This window comes from Micropterus dolomieu, linkage group LG02 (assembly GCF_021292245.1).
Source record: "Micropterus dolomieu isolate WLL.071019.BEF.003 ecotype Adirondacks linkage group LG02, ASM2129224v1, whole genome shotgun sequence".
Classification (NCBI taxonomy): domain Eukaryota; kingdom Metazoa; phylum Chordata; class Actinopteri; order Centrarchiformes; family Centrarchidae; genus Micropterus; species Micropterus dolomieu.
In genome coordinates, this window is record NC_060151.1 from 8,428,041 (window position 1) to 8,448,740 (window position 20,700).

The window sequence follows — 20,700 nt, forward strand, 5'->3', positions numbered from 1 at the left end:
CCGCTAAAATAACGAAGGAGTGGCTTCACAACAACTCCGTGGCTGTTCTTGAATGGCCCAGCCAGAGCCCTGACTTAAACCCAATTGAGCATCTCTGGAGAGACCTGAAAATGGCTGTCCACCAACGTTTACCATCCAACCTGACAGAACTGGAGAGGATCTGCAAGGAGGAATGGCAGAGGATACCCAAATCCAGATGTGAACAACTTGTTGCATCTTTCCCAAAACGACTCATGGCTGTATTAGATCAAAAGGGTGCTTCTACTAAATACTGAGCAAAGGGTCTGAATACTTATGACCATGTGATATTTCAGTTTTTCTTTTTTAATAAATTTGCAAAAATTTCTACATTTCTGTTTTTTTCTGTCAAGATGGGGTGCTGAGTGTACATTACTGAGAAATAAACGAATGAATGAAAATGAACTTCTCTGATTTTTGGAAAATGGCTGCAATGAAACAAAGAGTGAAAAATTTAAAGGGGTCTGAATACTTTCCGTACCCACTGTAGCTAGCTGTTGTATTGGTTGAGTGGAAGCATGTCTAATCAAAGAAGTAGTGGACCAAGTATTGAACTCTGGAATGCTGGAATGGGTATTAACATTCATACCAATACTTACAAAAAAACCTAATCCCAAATCAAACCTGCACAATTCAACTTGAATATCAAAAGAAATGTACTTTATTTCTTATTTTCTGATGTAGTGAGGCTTGAGTTGAACGAGTTGTCGTCAAGCAGAAGGAACACTGGAGTTAGTGTGACCATTACTGGAAAATCATCTCACTCCTGAGGAAGTAAGGAATATGGAAGCTCTGTGTGCATATTTCTTTTGTCCTCCAGTACCTGGGCCAATGTGTCACTCCCTTAAAGGATGGCAAGTATGCAGTATGTATATACAATATGTGTCTGTTCCTCTCCAGAAACTGGAGTGATGTGTCGCTACCTTTAGAAACAGATGAGGAAGTGAATGTATATATGAATGTATGGGAGTGTGTATAAGTGTTTCTCACTCCTCCATGGACATGTCTGTGCAGTAGCTTCATCGTCAGACCCAGCCTGGGGACACTGGGAGCAGGGACCGTTGACTTTTCCAATTAGTCAACCGCCTGGGGTGAGGTGAGAGTTTCAACACAAAAAGCCACTGACACTGGGCCTTGTGTTTGCTCTGCCTCATTCAAAAGAACATTCACATCCAAAGTCTTTGAAATTGCCCCTGCAAATCCTGTAAATACACACTCTGGGCTGCTTTTAAAATAGGAGTTTAGAAATCTCGGGGCAGGGTGCGACATTGTGTAAGACAGAGGAGGAATGAGCAGAGTGAGACAGTCAACCACAGACAGAGAGCTTTACTATTGTGTAAAGCAGCAGTGTCTTGGCTGTGGTCAGACTCACTCCCCTGGCATGTAGGCACCGCTCTGTTGGCTTTGTTTCACACAGTCGTGTTGAAATGCCCCCTCACTGGGACTCCTCACAAACACCTTAATTAAAGGATTTTGGCATTACTCAACCAAAAATAGCGATGTGTCCTCCTTTAGGCCTTGTATGTCTTTTTACATCTAATTCATATTTTTGGCATTTAGCTGATGCTCTTTTTCAGGTTAAGTTAACATGTGTCAAAGAGATGAACGTCTAGCCTTGCCAACTTTACAAACAACCAGTGAATAAGAACGAAAGGCTCAGTGCCACCGATTTGAGACAGAAGATGCGACAAGTTATCTGTGATAGAGGGGTGCTTGTTAAAGATGTTAAGAAGGTAATTGTCCTCTTGACAGGCCACATAACTCAGTTTCCACAAAATAAAATGTCAAAGTGTAGCATAGTTCAATTCTGTGCATTTCAGTCATTTCTAAATAGCAAAGTCAGCTCTTGATACCTGCGTGCACAGTAAACTGCGCACTGGAGCTAATAGAACCGCACTGTACCAGTCGCCTCTGAGAAAGTACTAGAAGAATACTATTAATACTTGTGAACACAACACTTGACAGATCAGACAATATCACAACTGTTCTAAGAGATCCTTTATGACTCTGACGACTCTGGTTTTTCCGGTACTGATCAGTTATGGCAGCATGACAAAGGGATGATTGTTGAGCAAGGCTCCCCATTGGTCTTCTTCAGTAGTTTCTCAGGCATGTGATTTGTCGACTTGTGTTTGGATCTCAAAAACATGTTGTGGCTAAGCTCCTGCCACACCCCCTGATATGTGCAGCAGTAGACGGTGGCGTGGTCGAGTTTTTACTCTGAAAATCATAGCTGACTGCTGCATGACTCATATCATTTCCTCTCCCTAAAATATACCAAGAACTGAAATAATGCCTGACCATTGCATGACTCAAGTGGCAAAAAGTATTTTTTGCTACACAGGCATGTGTGCTGGTTTCACTCAATAACTCTCAAGTTATGATGTGCTGAACATGCTGGAGGGAGTGCCGTATCACACTATATGGGACAGTACAAACCTTGGCTTACCTCACCTGCAAGGTGGGGTCGACACGCCCAGGACAGAATCAGGTCCAACCACATTCTCTATTCTCACCTGTCTCTTTTTCACAGTCTGTCGTTCTCTTGTGATTTTCTACACTCTATATCATCTTTAGATTGTGTCTCACAAGCAGCCGTAGCAGAAGATGTATCACTGAGTTGTTTTTCACCTTCCTTACATGCATGGAGGGAAGCGTCTGTCAGCTTAGGTGGCTGTTTGTGTCAGTGATAGATTTTTGGCTAGATGTAGTGTAGATTTTTAAGAGATTAAACAACTGTATTCCAAAGTTGAACTGCAGAATTTCAAAAGACCCATAGGGATTCGGGTGGTACACTGAGGTTGATAATTAGTATGATCAAGGTGTGGTGTCTGATATTCAGACTGTTGAGCATCAGTGGATGGATACTTTTTCATGTCAGCCTTATTAAGTGGTAAGATGGGTGGTGTATAGGCATTATTAAGTGGTAAGATGGGTGGTGGATATGCTGTGGCTTCCATGGAGTTTGATAATGTTGTCATGGAAATCAGTGATGTGCACAAGGTGCAGAAACCTGAAGTGTTACCATGGCAGAGGCATCATTTAGTTTCAGCACTGGCTATGTTTAGCATTCCAGCTTTCTGAGTCCCTCTGTCTACATATGAAAAAGGTTATTTTCCATGACAACCACATTAAAACCCAGCATTCTTCTTAGCTTTCAACAAAGTGCCTTGGTTTCATTTCAAAGAAAGATGTCAGGCAATAGTGTTTTTGTACGTATGCGCGCAAATGTGTGCGTGTTTGTGTGTAACCTCGTGACCCCACCAGAATGTAGCCTTGCTACAGTATACACTCAAGAACGCTCTGCTGCCAAGGCCACTGTATTGGCAGGTAAATTATTTCTGAAGCCTGTTATTATCCTGCTGGCTCATACCTGAGGCTTAGCCAGCCTCACATGATACTGACCAGGTACTTTGCTGAGCCTTTGACTCAGACTTATGTTGCTGTATCGCCATATTTTTATACTCGCCAGAAGCAAACAAGTGACCTCAGTCTCCCAGTCCGCAGCTTGAGTATTTTTGTCTGTCTCTTTCTGGGTATCTGACTTTCCAGCCTGATTTTTATTAGTATGCACAGCTCATTCCATTTGTGAGGAGCGTAGTATTTGAAACCAGCATTTCCAAGCTCAGTTTGTGGTAAACGTGGTACGGGCAATGTTACAATATCTATAGCTGTATGTATTAAGATGCATTGGTTAGTGAGGAATTTATCACCTGTGATAAAGTGCAGGCTTTAAGGTGGAAGGAGGCATTCTTATACACGATATCACCATGCTCAAGAGCAGAATTATTTGTAGGTTGCACAATGGTCTTCCAAAAGAGAAGCATTTCTTCTACTCAAAAATTGCAATGCAATTTTGACCTCCAGTCAGCTTGGCAGATGTTCCACATTCGTCTTAAAAGCCAGATTCCCAAATATTTATAACGCTCAACAATTTCAGTTTGAGAACGTAAGAGTATTGGATAGGGACAGTAGGCTGGATTTTCTTTCGTGACCTTGAGGATATTTTGTCAGAATTTAAAATAAGCTGATGTTTGACAAGAACGGTGTGAAATGTATCAAATTCCTCCTTGTTCTTCTGGACACTTTTTGGGAGATTCTAACTTGCTTATTCTTTGTCAAGAAACTTCATCTTTCAAACTTCCAAATGTTTTTATGAAAATATTCATTTTTTTAAATTATGTTTCCCATTCATGAATGGATAAAATGTTCTAATTCTGAAAATGTAGCCCATCTTTGAACCTTGTCAACCCCTCTTTAACCTTTTTATACACATTATGCAATTTAATAGATCCATTGAGACTGAGACCGACCCGCCAGAAGTAAAGTGGTAACAGGTACAAGGTACAGGTACTAATTCAAAGTTAAAGCAAAAAGATGAGATCTTCAGCTTAGATTTAAAGGCGTCAACAGAGTCAGACTGTTTTGATGTAAGATCAGAGTGATAAGGAGGGGCCCATTTACAATTTTGTAAGTCATGAGAAACAGCTTAAAGTCCAATCTAACATGGATAGGGAGCCAATGAAAAGAAGCTACATTTGGTTAAATATGGTAAAAATGTTCTGGTTTTAGTTAAGATCCTAGCTGCAGCATTCTGAACAATTTGAAGACTTTTAGTAGTAGTGACAACAAAACATTATAGTAATCCGATATTGATGAAACAAAGCTGAACAAAGATGAAAAAAAACTATGTTGCTTAAGTGGAAAATGCAGTGATTTCTTTAAGGTGCTGATCAAAAGAGTTACTTAATGAACTGGTGTCTATGTTAAGCTGGGTCAATGGCCAACGTCTCAGTTTTATCGGAATTTAGGAGCAGGACATTATGCTAACATTCAATATTTCATTATCATTTCCTTTCCTGCAGGCACATACAGCTAAGTATCATCAGTGTAGCCGTGCAAATGAATTCCAAAACTGACTTTAATTTGGAAAAGAGGTGTAAAATATGAATAGAAAAGCAGAGGGCCAAGAACAGAGCCCTGAAGTACTCCATATTTCACAATAGAAAATAATGACCTAATGTCATTGTAAGAAACACTGTGTTCTTCCAGACGATTTTAACCATGCGGGAGCCAAGCCAGAGATGCCAAAGTACTTTTTGAGACCATCTAGGAGTGTGCCGTGATCAGTGGTATCAAAAGCCACACTGATGTCCAGTAATAGAGTACCAAAGTGGAATTTGAATCAGTGGTAATCAAAATGTACTACTTTAGTCAGTGCAGTCTTTGTGGAATGACAGGCCCTAAAGGTAGATTGAAAAGGTTAAAAAATATTGCTATTGTTACTTAGGTTAGCCGAAGGTTGCTGAGACACAGCTCATTTTAATACTTGTAAAAAGAATGGAAGGTTATAAACTGGTCAGTAGTTACTGAGAGATCCTGGATCAAGGTACGGCTTCTTAAATAGTGGTTTAACCACAGCAGTCTTAAAGCTAGTTGGGACAATGCCAGTTGTAAGTGACACATTAACAGTATTCAGCACTGTAGGTCACAGAAATGACCAGAGATCTTTAAAAAACAGTTGACTTCAGCTGTCCCATTAACCTACATTTTAAATGGTGTTTCAAGTGATTTTAGTCATTGCACTTCAATTGCTTTTACCTATTACATGTTAATTAATACATCAAGTAATTTTTATTATTTTACAGACAGTTCAGCTACTTTTAGATCCTTCAGTTTTACATTTTTACTGCTGCCAGGGCTAATAGACCAGCTGACATTTCAACTGCTTGCATTGCTACCACTTCCACCCCTTTCAAGTCAACCAACTTTCCAACTGCTTTCATTTCTTCCTCTTCGAATAACACTTAAGCTGCTTTCAGCACTTACATGTCAAATGACAATTTTAATTTTACATTCTTTAACCGAGAGTCCATCTACTTTCAGTTATTACACTTCAACTTACTGTACATCTCAACTTTTAATGCTTACACTTCAACTGACACTTCATGCACTTCATTTAGTGTTTAAAGTTATACTGACGTTTCAACTTCCTTTCTCACTTCAGTTTTAACTACCATTCCACCTACTTTCATTAATTGCATTTCGAATGTCACTTTCACTTCAGTATTTCAGATATTTCATATGTTTCAATGGCACATTTTCAAAAGTGAGCACATGTACATTTTCTTCAGAGGATTTAGCCTTTACTAGTTTACACTACTAGTTTACTAGTTTAAGTAACATTGCTGAATACTGAACAAAAATTTCTTTCCCCCCTGTTATTTATGGTCTGAACTTAACCAATGTCCCCGCCCAAAACCTTTACAACAGCTATAAAATCTCGTTAAAAGCTGTTGTTGTGTACTTTTACTTTGCTGTGTTGTGAATTAGTTTTTAAAATGCTGTATCCATTCTGAATATGTACAACATGCAAAGCTTTAAGCCTAGAGTAAGACACTACCGTTTGGCCTAGTTCTCTGAGGACAACAGTTTAAAAAATTTTTTTTATTATTATTACATATGCTTAGCGATGAGGCTCTGAGGTTTGCCCTCTGCCCCACTGATGTGATTTGCCACAGGAATTCAACCACAATTTGGAATCAATGAGCTCTATGACTAATAAGTAAAGGTTATTATGTGTTATTATACTATTATGGGATAAAGTCTTAGGGCTGAAAAGATTGTCCCTCAAACTAAACTAAGGTATGTGATCCGCTTAAGAGACAGATGAACTTGACAGTCTTTACCAGCTATTAAAACAATGATGGTGAGTAATAATTAATGAACTCACATCAGTGTGAAATGTCTCTAATAACCCCCTCCCCCCCCATTCAACGCTCGCTGCCTGACTCCATCCTTTTTCCGCCCTCTATTCTTATTCCCTCCTTCTTTTCCCCTCCCTCTTTCTCTCACACAAGCTATGACTTGCACTAATTTGCCCCCACCACTTTTTCCCTCACATCCAACAACATTCCTTCATCCTGAAACTCCTTCCTCTGTAACAAAAGCGGGAAAAGACAGAGGGCGGTGATCACGAAGAAACACTTCACTTGTCGGTTTGTGTGTGTGTTAATGTGGCCAAGTTTGACTGTTTGTTTATGTATACAACAGCAACGATGTGATTGTGATTAGGCTGGGCCACAGTCTGTCACCATGGTAGCATGCGTAGAATCACTGTCAATATTGTCACATGTTATGGGACTTCCCACACTCAGACTCAGTGAGTCATCAGCGGCCCTCCCGGAGAAAATCACTACCATCAGCTGAGTGACAAAGACATGAGACAAAAAAACATAAGGAAAATCTATTGCCTGCCCACAAAAGTTGATGAAATTGTGGCTGGTTTAGCTCTCGGCATGTGTAAAATATACAGAAAGGGAGGGTGGGACAGGGAACAGAGAGTAGAGTAGGAGGAGGGGAAAAGAGTCAGAGATTATGTGATCAAGAAAGCCAGGGGCTTGTCTGGGGTGTGGACTTTAAAAAGAAGGCAGGGTAAAAGTAGACAGACGAGTAGTTTCTAGTGTTTGTGCATTTAGACTGAGTCTGAAATTAGTATCCTTGAGAGCAGGAGGAATTAGACTTGAAGAGACACAGCCATCAAACAGTAAGTTAAAGATTCTTCTTATGCTTTTTGAATCCTGCCGTATTTCTTCTCTATAGCTGTATCAGAATGTTAAATCTGTGGTATTTAAATAGGATTTTTTTCTATTTTTATTTAAGAAAAACAAATGATGAGGAACCATGTAAAGGCATGTGTGTGTGCACCTCAAACATACATGTTGATCTTTACAGGTAGCTTTGCAATTGAATTACAGTGACTGCTTCATTATTGGCCAGGTGAGGATGCTTTCCAGATGTGTTCATTTCTGGCAGCAGTTGTACTGAAGTTTGAATGTTATATTTAAAAAATATAAAGGCATATAACTACTTTCTTGCTTGCTTGTTAGTTAGTTTTCTGACACTCTCTAACCTAGCTGGCCTCAGCCACATGTGTTCCATTTTGCGTGATGGAAAATATGCCACATCCTGGCCGGATCTAAAAACCCCAGCGACAACAGCTGACACGTCTTGTTTTCAGGCAAGATTTTGGAAGACATTTGATCAAAGTATTGCACCAGTGTGTTTTAAATTAAAACATCCAACTGCTGAGCATTTGACTTCACTTGTTATTTATATCCGTCCAGAAGTTGTTCATTAAAGTTTGGTCATCTGGCCGAAGACAACTGGAGAGCACGTCTGTCTTTGAGCTCTAAGAGCTTCAGGCAAAAATAATACAAATATTTAAAAACTCAGTCTGTCGCTTCATTGTAGCTGTCTGAAGCAGGTGAAAGGTGGGAAACATTGGTAAAGAGGTGTCAGCATGATCGCGTGTGTATCACTGTGCCCCCCAGTGCTCTGTGTCTGTATTTGAGTGTGGTTGCGTGTGAGCAAGAGGGAAGTTGGCGGGTATGAGTGTGTATGCGTATGTGTGGACCCAGCCCTTGACCACTCCTTCACCATGGAGAGAACCAGCACATTACAGATGTGCCTCTCCCTCTGTTCATCACACCCAGTGCAGCCTCCGTACTGAATACAGCCACAGACAGCCCACATACAAGTAGTCTGTATGTGGGCTATGAAGTGGAGTAGTTAGTAGAGTAATGACAAATGATAAAATCTCTGATATTTTAGGGCAGGTTAAGAGGGACCGGTTAAGTAGAACGACTGGGGGACAGAGGAAAAAGAGATTTGTTTTTAATAATCCTGAGTAAGTTTTTAGGGCTACACTGTGTGATAATGTGTAGTACTTCAAACCAGGGGGATCGGCTGTGGGCCAGCTAAGCGTTGGAACAGCAGGTAATCTCTACAGTTATTTTAAGGAGTGGCTGGTTTAAAGGCAAGCCCAAACTCATCTGCCTGCCATGAAGTTCCCTCCTTCACACTCCTGCTTTACCAACACTTTCTGTTTGCCAACTGATTTCATGTACTGTTCTCTGCCTGCACACATATCAATCAACACCCCTGCATTTGTCTCCTCTCTGACGCTTGATAGGAACATAATCTCACTGTCTATGCAGAGGCATTTCACTTGGAGTGCATTAGCTGTTAACTCAAAGTAATTAGAAGTTGTGAAGCCACACCCTGAGCGGGTGCCAGGTTTTGCTACTCTGAATGATTGTGTTTATGAAGATGTGTGTGTGTGTGTGTTTCATGTTTTAATATCTCGGTGGAAACTTTAATGAATGCACAATAACCCATGGGGACTTGTCAGGGCAATTTTTGTCACCATTCATAGACTTCCTTTTGAGGGTTTTAGGGTTCAGGTTACAATTAGGTTAAGGTTACGGTTAGGGTAAGGGGCTAGGGAATGTAAAGCTGTCAATAATGGTTGCCTTTCTAAAACCAGGCAGGAAATCTTAAGCCTTTGTTATAGGGCATATTTCATTCTTTCAGCTCATATTAGCTGCTAATTTGTTCTCTCTCTGTGTGTGTGTGTGTGTGTGTGTGTGTGTGTGTGTGGTTATTAGATTGAATACGAGTTAGCCCTCCAGTTATATTCATCCTGCATAATACAGGGTGGAAAGTGGTGTAACAAGTTTCCTCTTGTGTATCTCTCTCTCTCTCCCTCCAGCACACTCATCATGCTGATTCTCCTGGCTGGCATCTTCGCCCTTCACATCATAGGCGTCATCCTCCTCCTGGTGGCCACCATTGACAATGTAAGTAAGACTGTGATTATGTTTTGCTGTGTTTTAATTTCTGCAGTTTTATTTCCATACAACTGTAGAGTGCAGCACTATCAGCCCCCTACATACACTCCGTACAGCCTCGAGGCATGATTGCCGCAGCATAATCCCTAACTTCCTCCCTATTTGAGTGTTGAAGTGAAAATGACAGTGCTGAAGAGTTATGTTCTTCTCCTAGCACACTGACAGGTAGCAAGGATTTAAGACTGATGAGTAATTTGGCCACTCACCTCTCTTTCATCAACTGAAGGCCTTCTCTCTAAGGGGTCCACTGTTCCTCTCAGGGACACATATTTGACATTTCTGGGTGACAGGTGGGCCGGCCATGGTGTCGTCCCCCAGTGCCGCTTAGTGCGTTTGTGCGTGTGCATTTAAACTGCAGGCAAGGTGTCAGTCAGACAGCAGATATGTAAATGTTTGAAATTCTTGCCTGAGTTGTGGTGAGACCTGAGAAATGCCATGGGGACAGGCAGATGTGCATTCCTCCCTCTGATTGTCGCCTCTTTGCCTTTATCTTCCCCCAGATACATGTCAGAACCCAGGGTGAACACACACTGCAGCAATGTTTACACACACTCCTGCTTTGAATTCTCCTCATTCTTTCTCTCTCCCGCTAGTATTCATTTATTCATTTTCCTTTAGCATGCAGGAAGGTTATCCGTATTTATGCAACCCCTGCACCAATGTTGTAACATGATTTGAAATGTAAAAATCTTTCTTTCTCTTCAGGCCTGGTGGGTGGGTAACAACCTTTCCACTGATGTGTGGGGCCGGTGGACAGAGCAAGGCGGAGTGTGGAACCTCACTGATCTTCCCCAAGGCTCAAATTACCCACAGGGTAAGCCAGACACACTGCCTGTTCTGCAAAGAAGCAGAGTGAGGAGAACCTGTTTCCATGCGTACAAACTGATCACCTATCATATTTACTTCTCAATAAAACCAACATTTGCCTACAATGTTTCATTACGACTTAGCATCCCATGTACTGCCACCAGTGACTGAAATAACCGCTGTAAAATATTATATATTATAAAAAATATTATTATGGTATAGTATGGTATTTCTTTAAAAAAGTAAATATTCATGCTCAAAGATATCTTTAGGTATCATTTATTAAGAGTTTAACACTCAAAAACTCCAAGCCAATCTGCTGTGTGGGTGTGTCATCATCTGCCATCAGATTTGGATCCAAATCTTTTTTCTAGCATCAAGCATCTGATTGAGAAAATGGGTTTAGCGGCCCATAAAGTCTTTCATCAAACACGCCTTTCTATTGATACCTTTATATCTCTATGTTTGAGTCATTATCTGGAACAATAATGTTTTGATAGCTGTCTGATACACATTGAATACAACCCTTCAAGTATATGGTTTGCGTTACCAAACCATATAGAGGCAATCTGACTTTACAGTGCTGTTTCTTCTGGCAATCTCCCAGAACATGTGCATGTAAATCACTTGGGGACACACAATGGGTTTGCAGTCATCCAGATGATTTTGTCCGCATTGCAAATTAGCAGACAGTATAGCCAGAATGACGCTGCCATAGAAACAGAGAAGCAGAAGAGACCAAATTGAAACTGAAAGTAATGACTTGTGTTTATCTCCTGAACCTTATGTATAGTGATGGGTATAGTTTTGGTCATACAGTAATTACAACTATTGACCTCCCAAACATAAATTTGCTTTACATGGCACTATAATCAGCCCGTTTAAAATATCTGGGACGTTTGAATCAGATTTTTTAAAAACACAGTGTCACTGCAAACGTATTACTTTTTCCTGGATGTTATTATGAAGTTTAGCACATATTGAGGATACTCCCCCATCGCACACACACAGCATCTTCATTGTATTGCCCTCTCTCTGGCTCCCCCTGCAGATTACCTCCAGGCAGTGCAGGCCAGCTCAGTGCTAGCTTGTATATTCTCCATCCTGGGCATCTTTGTGTTTGTGGCTCAGCTCTTCACCCTCAGCAAAGGACAGAGGTTCACCGTCTCTGGCATCTTTCAGCTGTTAGCCAGTGAGTATTTTTTTTATATTTTCCCTTGTTCCCCCTCTCGCCGTATCTTCCCTATTTTTCTTTCTTTCTGTCATTCTCTTCCCTGACTGATGTCCATGTCTCTTTCCCTCCAGGCCTGTGCATCATGATCGCAGCCTCCATCTACACAGATCGCTTCCACATCGATGAGGGTACTTTGGGCTGGTACGGTCACTGCTACATCCTGGCGTGGATCAGCTTTGGCCTCACGTTCATCTCCTCCATCATTTACTTTGTGCTACGCAAGAAGACTGCATGAGAAGGACACTAGAGCATTGGCTGGATATACTCTTTCAGCTAGTCCCAGATAGGATAGGTTTCGGACATCAGATTTGAGCTGCTAGTGTATATTCAGGTCAAGATATAGCAGACCTGTTGATCCTCTCAAATACATATTAGTGTTTAATTTAGTCTGCTGTCAGATAGTCAGGGTTTCACACTTTGTGGAGTGTTTTGGATATTTTTGCAGTAAAAGGCAAGCTCAATCAATCACAGTTGTATTTGAGTGTATTTTCAACCCAGAGTTTGGGCTGGATTTCTTGAGGGCATCTAATGCATAGAAGATGCTATGATAAATTAAGATCGATCATTATTTCTGGCTTATAACAAAGGTTGAAAGTAAAATCTGTGGTCTTTTTTTTGTAATGTACATTTATATATGGATATGAGTGTTGGATAAAAAGGGGCGAGTTTATTATTTTAGTTGATAGTTTTTGTGTTATTTTATTGTTAGTTCATCAACTTTTGTTTCATATATAAATACATGCTCTGGTTTTACTTTGTAGAATGTGCCACTCACCAAACAGAGAGTGTAACTACAATGTAATGGCATTGATTTTCAAAGTACTGGGTAAAGCTGTGCCGTTTTGAAGTCTTAAAATGCATTGAAATGTCACCTGTTGTAGATGTGTGTGTGAACTAATGATAAGACTATGCAATGATATAATCAAATAATATCAATAATATAATGCAGTTGAGTTTTTTTGTAATTATTTGTGATTAGGGAAGACAACAAACCGGTTTATGTGTAGGAATGCAATGCCATATCATATATGTATTCAACACTGTAATCGCTGTCAGCTTCCTTAGAAATTCTTACACTACATTATTTTATTGACAGCTCTAAAAAAAAAAAGAAAAAAAAAAAGGGCAGAGTAATGAAGCCCAAATTAGTGCGACTTGAAATTCATTTCTGTTTGGTTCATTTTAAATGCAGCAAACAGAACAAAATTTCAGAGATTTTGATTTACACTCATCCAATATAAATGAAACTTTAGATATATTTACTAATCAAATATCTTGTCTGAACTATGTACCAGTAATAAAGCACATCTTCACAACCTGTCATATACTTTCCGTCTTTGTCAGATCAGCTCTGTTTCCACCTGGTGTAACAAAAAGGCAACCGCCTTGATATGTATGTGTAAATATGTTTTGTTTCCCATATTGCTTTGTATGTCCAATGCTGTTTTATTTTTGCTACCATTATTTCTCATTAAGGATGACAATTAATTTTTCAATATTAAAACTTGATTTTCAACTTAATTATGTTCTATTGGCTACTTTGTGGTTGTCATTAACAGGTGTTCGCTGCCTTTATTAGAACTGAGTGAAGGGGCTCACCGCTGGTTACCTGGATTTACTGGATGACTGGACGGCTGACCATGTAAATTCAGAGCATATGACAAGACTATTAACAAATGTTTAACTGCGTTGCCAAGATAGACACAGGTCCTGTAGTCATAGAAAGACTCCAGTCTGGATATGTACAGCAGTTGAAAGTGGGCTGTAGTTCTCCTCCGGCTCGTAATGGTCTTCCTGGTGTCGTGACAGGGTCACGTGGGCGGAGGCGGACGGGGTGGGTGAGGGAGATGGAGAGGGGAGAGAGAGGCGGTGGAAAGGGGATCCAGGCGCAGGGTGGGAGGGGGGAGGAGGGAAGGAAGCAGAGTGCGGGAGAGGAAGGGAGTGGGAGTGCGTGAGCCTCGGAGTGGTGGCAGGTAACGTTGCTGTCGGGGGGTCGTAGTAGGGAGATAAGTGGGAGATCTGGGGGGGAGACGGGGGACAGGCCAGGGTGATGGCTGGGTTGGCAGGGGTGTAGTAAGGAGCCGGTGGCAGGAGAAAGTTAAAGCTGCAGGGGTTAAGGCCGGAGTTACGTCTGGGTCCCACCATCAGGACCTTCTTGGTGTAGTTGTTCAGAGTGGAGACACCGGCTGACATGCAGACAGTAAAGGCAAACCAGGCAGCACTGATGGAGACAGAGAGAAACAAGAATGGGATCAACACAACATGTTGTTGTGTTGTTGGCAGAGAGCTGTACCAGCACAGAAGCTAAGCAATGTATTCAACAGCCATTTCCTTTATACAATGTGCAGCCAAGTCGTGCTTAGGCGCAGGAATTCTACGGTTGAGAAAATGTACTTCCAGAGGAAATGGCTGTTTGGTGGCATGGTAAATCAACGGAAATTTTCTAAATATAGCGTACGCTTGAACTGATGTTGTTTTTTAGGTGGCTAAAATATATTTTGCTGCTGACCCTGTCCGCAGCAGTACATTGTTTAGATTGCTGGTACAACTTTCTGCTTCTCCAAACTGAAGACACTCTGACATCTACTGCAGGTAATAAACTGACTATGGATAAGTACCTCAAACAGCCCCACTTCAAAAAAACCCAACTATCCTTTTAAGCGTCAATATTTACATACAACGTATGTATGCAAACACACCTACATACAGTATTTACAGAAAAACATTACCTCGTGGATGCTCGGAAGTTTTCAAAAAATCCTCTTTTTTTATATTCACTGGTAGAGTTTGGCAAGTGGGATATCTGGAAATTGTATTTATCCAGTGAGATTAGTATTTGGACAGATTTCCAATTAACTATTATTCATTTTCTTACAGCTTCGTGCAAGATCAATTTTCCTCTATTTTTTTCCCTGCAATTTCACAGCACCAACACGCAAATACAACATTTTAGAGTTAATTCTGTGAACCTTTTCTGTAATTAATTTTGAGTTCCTTATTCACGAAATTTGTTGTGAAAACTGGGATTTTAAATGAACTATGATGCTACGAAGGAGGAGGACAGCATGGCCAAATAGGAGAACACCCCGAAGCAGGACACGCTGGAGGCACTACAGTCCCACATGAGTTGAAGGAATTGGGTGTGGAAAAGTTTGTCAGACCCTGCAAGCTTGACCCAGAGAAGGCGCAAGAAAATTCACTCTAATTCAAATTGAACTTAAGCTAGTCAGGCAAGGACTCAGCAGAAAGACATGAAAACAAAAGGCTTTCCACCAGACCGAACCAAAACCCTCATTACACTATAGTCCAAGTCTGGAAGGGAACAGCTGAGTTGACTGAGGTTATCAGTGTGCCCAGCTCTTCAATACAGTTTCAACAAGGCCCCATGTGTCTGTGATTTCAGTGTACAGTGTGTTTAATGAACTCACTAGAACGCCCAGGAGTAGCCATAGCTGTGAGGCTTGAAGTCTTCAGGTCCCATTGAGGCAGTGGTCTGAAACACCTGCATGAACATCATGTGACCCACCATCCCAAGCAGACCTGTGAAGACAAAAGTAGTACTTACGCTCGTAATACTGGTCATTCTTTATATCTGTATTATAAGTATCTTTACCTCCCAGGACTGTGAAGACAGCAGCAAACGAGTTGAGCAGCTGCCCCCAGCGCTGCGTGGAGGGGAACCAGGCCCTGATACACAACTGCACAGACAGCAGCGTGCAGCTGATTAACAGCAGGCCGACATACATGAGCTCCAGTGATAGAGACAGCCACAGCATTGCTGCAGAGTGAGGAGAAGAGGCTGAGCACAAAGACAGATTTTACCATGAGCAAAGTGCCCACAAGCATGCAGGAGGAAGTGATGGATCCATTTACCTTTTTCAGAACCTGGAGTCACAGTATAAAACCCTCGACACTTCTCCTCTAGAGATCAAAAGACAAATGTAAACGCAGTAATAAACTCACTGACAACAACTTTCTAATAAGCTTTATACTAACAGAAAATGTGGCTATTTGCAATTATTACCGGCACTCATATTTCACTGCATTGTCATGACTGTTTCTCTATTTCCAATAGAAGCTGACAGTGTGTAGTGTATATTGTTTATTTAAATGAAAACCGCAATCTAATTACTGTGTGAATAACCAGGTTGAGGTAACAGCAAAAAAGTGTTTACAATGCTTGAAATAATCGCAAGATTTGATTGGTGTAAATCTGGAATGATGGGACCTGCAGGAAGCACCACAAAATGAGACTTTGCCAGAGTGTCTTGTTTTTCATTTCACTTATCAATTTCATCAAGAAACTATTTTGTTGTCAGCCTCCAAATGTGTTTTTTCCCCTCACTGCTAGCAATGTTATTTAAAAAAAAATAAAAAGTCAAATAGAAACAACCTGTTTCTGCAGTCGGTTTAAGCTTCTTTGTGGCTTGTTTACCAAAGTGTTTACATGACAGCTGCAATAATCAGAGTACCGTATTTGGCTCTAAATTATAGTGTTGCTGAAAGCTCAACCCACTGTTACTTAAGAAACAGATGCAAATACAGAAAGCACAAGGAAATGAACAAAACAATTTGATATCACATGCACAACATTTAGGAAAAAACACTGCAAAGTGAGAACACATAAACAATGGTAAGTTGGTGAGAACATCTTGTTTTCCCATTTGCTTGTGCTTTGTCTAAATCGCATTGTATTTGGTTGGGCTTTAAGTTTTAGCGCTGTGTTTCTGTATTTGTTTGTATTGTTTCCTGAGGTTACAATTTGCATTGTCTTTAAATGGTTGGAAGTAAACTGATAATAGATTATCAGATTTGTTTAGGTAGAAATCTGACTTGATGGAGCTTACAGGAAAACTCTTAGTAGCAGAGCAAAACAAGACTTTGTCAGCATGTTTCTGGTAGTTTTAATATCATTTCACTTATTAATTTTAACATAAATGCTTTTTGTTTTCACCCCTAAAATGTGTTTTTGCCTCCACTGCTAGCAATGCCATTTGAAAAATAAATAGAAACAACCTGTCTCTGCAGTCGGTTAAGCTTCTTTGCAGCTTGTTTACCCAAGTGTTTACATGACAGCTGCAATAATCAGAGTACCGTACTTGGCTCTAAATTACAGTGGCTCATAAGCTCAACACACTGTGACTTAAGAAACAGATGCAAATAGACAAAGCACAAGGAAATGTAGAAAACATTTTCACCAACAACACATTTAGGGGAAAAAACATAGCAAAGTAATGTTGGTGAAAATGTTTTCTTTATTTGCTTGTGCTTTGGCTAATTGTATTGTATTGTACACCATCCAGCAGATACGGAGCAACATCCTGGTGAATGTCCAATACTGACTCTCTTTTTAGCTCTGTCTTTGGCCTCCACCAACTCCTGTTCAGCTGCTAAATGCCCCACTTTGTTCACAGGAGCTAGTCGCTAACTTTGTCTGGCTGCAGTGTGGTACAGAGCAGGTGGTGTACAGAGGAATGTTCTCGCTGACTGCTGCAGCCGCAAGCGATGCAAGAGAGAACCAAAAATGTAAAGTTGCAGAAAATAAGGAGCTGAAAGTCTCTATAAAGCTCACTAGAGGTGTGGGGAGCAGCAGAGTTGGTGCTAAGTGTGGGTTGAAAAATAAGAGTGACCCCTTTCACCACCAAGTAGTCATATGACCCATTGTTAATATAGTGATTTTAGCTCTCAACATATTGTATATTAAATGTATATTTAGAAAAAAACAAATGAAAGTTCAAACAATACAAAACATATAGAAGGAAATGTACAGCTTTGTAGCAGGGACAGGTTAGGAGGACTTTGCTTTGGTGTCTGCTTTCAACACTGCCAACCATGACATACCAAACTATTACAAATACGGACTGATTTATATAACTGAGCACATAAATCAGTTGGCTGAACTTCAGTATCATTCAAACTCAGTCCTTAAAATCAGTTGCAAATCAGCTGCAAATGAGACGGTGAAAACCCAGCCGATGTTTGTGATTCCTATTAACCTTTCTCTCCCTGGTTTTCTAATCCATAATTGAGTCATGCTGTTGAAGTCTAAATCTCTGTGAGCTGAACACACACTGATGATAATCCTCTTTGGGCTGAGGACGTACCCAAACACACACTCACTCAAACACACATAGAAACGAACACACCTGAGGCCTCAATTCACATTATCACCCTGGATTCCTCCTCCTGTGACCTATTTCGCTCTCTGTCGCACTGGTGCCACAATTATGATACAGTGTGTTTCACTTCCTGTTTCTGAGCTGATCCTTATCTCACCTTGCCATATCCTCTAACACACACACACACACACACACACACACACACACACACACAACCTGTTCAGAACATATGACCAGGGGCACGCTCATGAAATCCCTTACAATGATACTGATTGTATGCTGTAGATATGGTTACATGTATTACTGAGTTCTGTCAGTGCTTCTGTATCCATTTATTTGTATTTATAAGTTCTGTGTTCTCTTATTTATCCATTTCCTCTGCCTGCTTAATCCTTTTCAGGGTCACCAGAAAAATGTCTGGGCTTTTTTTCCTTTTGAAAGAACCTGAGCAAATTTGGCTTTTGACCTAATCAGCGAGGAATTTTATTTCAGCTGACTAGAATATACTTTATCTCACATATTCACGTTTTTAGATACATTTTCTCTTCCTGCACCAAATCAAACCATCAAACAGCCCTACAACAACATGTTCTACATATTTTAAATCTGCATCATATTTCTAATTATTTCCCTCCTGTCTTACCCCATGCATCTGTGTAGATGTTCTCCTCACAGGTGATGAACAGGCCGGTATGAAAGGCGGGGAAGACAAAGCGGTCATCCCCCGTCTCCCAGGAGAACTGGATGTTGGAGGAGTTGGAGACGCCAGGAACGGGGATGCAGTTGCTTTGCTTGGTGGCCGAACATAGTGGCTTGGGCACCTTCTGTTTCCCCACACACCAGTAGGAGGACATGAGGGCCATGCCACCCAAGAAGAGAGAAACGACCGTCTGGAGAAAGGAGAGGCGAGGGGAACGCATCTGCTGCAGGAATGCCATCATGCAGGGATTAAATGACGGCATGGGCTGCTGGAGGAATAGCCGGATGGAGACACGCATGTGCAAATATTAAAATTCTTAATGGCAATGTTCAAGAGAAGATAAGGGCTTCTTCACCCAAAAAACAAAAAGTAACATGTCAGCACTGTATGTTAAATGTCTGACAAGGGAATAAGTGTCTTAAATTTTTCATTGTTCCTCTACTTGACTTTAGGTGCACCTCTGCTCTTGCATGTCACTAAAAATATCACCAGCATGTTATTAGTTTCTAAGAAGCAGGTCTGCCCAATTGCCTGAGATGATTAGAGAGGTGTTTGAAAGAGAAGGTGCGGGGGAGCCATCAGTTTTACATGACTAATCACATTTAAAGGATAAAAAGACTGTGACAGAAAATCAGCACACTGCTGGTAATTGGTGGTAAGACTGACGGCTAAATCAGAGGAAAATAGAGGAAAATTGCTGTCACCATGGAACCTCTCCAGGAGACAGATGCTCAAACAAATACCTCTGAGCACTTGACGTCAAGCAGTGAATTGCATTTAAACGAAGGAGGGAGAGAAGAAAAACCCACTCACCTCCTTCTGTCTCTCTTACTTCGTACTCGGTCCTCAGTTCCCTCATGGAGTTAAATGTGGAAGGTGAAAGAAACATCCGGCACAGCTCCTTCACCCGTCTGCGCTCCCTTTCACTCAATCAGATAGTGAGAGTGATAGTGGATTTTGGCCGTCACACTGACCTCTGCGAGCAGTGTGACTGTCAGTCTTTATGATCCGACCCCAGCGGTCAGACACCACTGTGAGCATATCACTCACTCACTCACACACACACACACACACACACACACACACTCCTCTTCTTTAATCCATCCGTATAAATCCAAAACAGACAACTGTGTTCCATCTGTTTTCATTTTGATTCCTTGACTCATTTTGATCAGTTTCATTCATCTCTCCTCCACTGACTCGCCCCCTCTTCCAATTCTTTCCAGCCTGTAAAAGCATGCAGCACTCACTGTTTTGATGTGAAAATCAACATGACCTTGAAATGGTGAATAAATATATCTGATACACACTATTACACTGGACAACATTTCTTCGCCATACCATACGTCAATTTTCAGTGGCAAATATTTGGCTCCGAGAGGTAGTGACTCCACACTTTTTCAACTGTTTACGCATTACTTTTACGGATTCCACCATTTCTCCAGTAATTTTAGATATTTCACCATTACATGGTCCATTACATTATTCATTTTATTTTTTAACATTAAGCTTTAACATCTTTTATTTATATATATAGAAATTGGTAATTATTTTTTCATATGTAACACTTCTCTACGTACCCCTGGTTGGGAATCAATGTCCTGCTGTAAGCCATTGCAGCAGAATATATCAAAACTTGATTTACAATATGGAGCCAATGCACAAATTTCCACCCCACCATATAAATGCCACTGTTTAAATTTTGCTACTCAAATCTTCCATGACCATTTTACCCAAGGTAAATCAGACATTTTGGTTTAAAGATTCTTTGTCCCCATTGATGCTGCTCTAGTTTCTTTGAGTCAAATTCTTTAGTGGGACACTTTTCAGACACAGATTGACAGAAACACAGAATCTATGCTCTGGTACAACAGTTTCTAGAGTCAAGAGTGCATTCCTAACTAGTCTTGAGAATGGGGTTACGCTCAAACTGAAAAGACAGAAAGCAGAAACATGGAACAGAGGAAGCGCGCCTGTGTGTCTGTGTTTGTGGCAGAAATAGAGACAGAGATAGCTTTTGTGAGAACACATGTGCAAAAAAAGAGAGAGGGAGCTTGGTAAAAGTGGAAAAGATATTGGGGCAGAACAATGTCAGATGAAACGGAAAAAGGTGGTTTTATCAGTGACAAA

General features: G+C 40.8%; 2 protein-coding genes across 8 annotated transcripts; one reads left to right on the forward strand and one right to left on the reverse strand.

Annotated features, from left to right (window-relative positions):
- The first annotated feature begins 3,217 nt into the window (after positions 1-3,217).
- On the forward strand, positions 3,218-13,272 carry LOC123985300 (peripheral myelin protein 22-like). 3 transcript variants are annotated; one of them, XM_046072772.1, is made up of 5 exons: positions 3,218-3,348; positions 9,572-9,659; positions 10,416-10,524; positions 11,569-11,709; positions 11,823-13,272. In XM_046072772.1, the coding sequence occupies exons 2-5, from the start codon at positions 9,582-9,584 to the stop codon at positions 11,984-11,986; spliced, it is 492 nt and encodes a 163-aa protein (XP_045928728.1). In that variant the 5' UTR covers positions 3,218-3,348; positions 9,572-9,581; the 3' UTR covers positions 11,987-13,272. The 3 variants fall into 3 exon arrangements, with proteins under 3 accessions (XP_045928728.1, XP_045928719.1, XP_045928734.1); XM_046072763.1 differs by lacking the exon at positions 3,218-3,348 and adding an exon at positions 7,430-7,564; XM_046072778.1 differs by lacking the exon at positions 3,218-3,348 and adding an exon at positions 7,732-7,797.
- Positions 10,781-20,613, reverse strand: LOC123985259 (germ cell-specific gene 1-like protein). 5 transcript variants are annotated; one of them, XM_046072735.1, is made up of 6 exons: positions 19,403-20,613; positions 18,514-18,835; positions 15,625-15,672; positions 15,365-15,550; positions 15,180-15,291; positions 10,781-13,972 (listed from the first exon to the last, which is right to left on the reverse strand). In XM_046072735.1, the coding sequence occupies exons 1-6, from the start codon at positions 19,457-19,459 to the stop codon at positions 13,468-13,470; spliced, it is 1,230 nt and encodes a 409-aa protein (XP_045928691.1). In that variant the 5' UTR covers positions 19,460-20,613; the 3' UTR covers positions 10,781-13,467. The 5 variants fall into 5 exon arrangements, with proteins under 5 accessions (XP_045928691.1, XP_045928692.1, XP_045928690.1 ...); XM_046072736.1 differs by having other exon boundaries at positions 15,365-15,529; positions 18,514-18,838; XM_046072734.1 differs by having other exon boundaries at positions 18,514-18,838.
- Between the last annotated feature and the right edge of the window lie 87 nt (positions 20,614-20,700).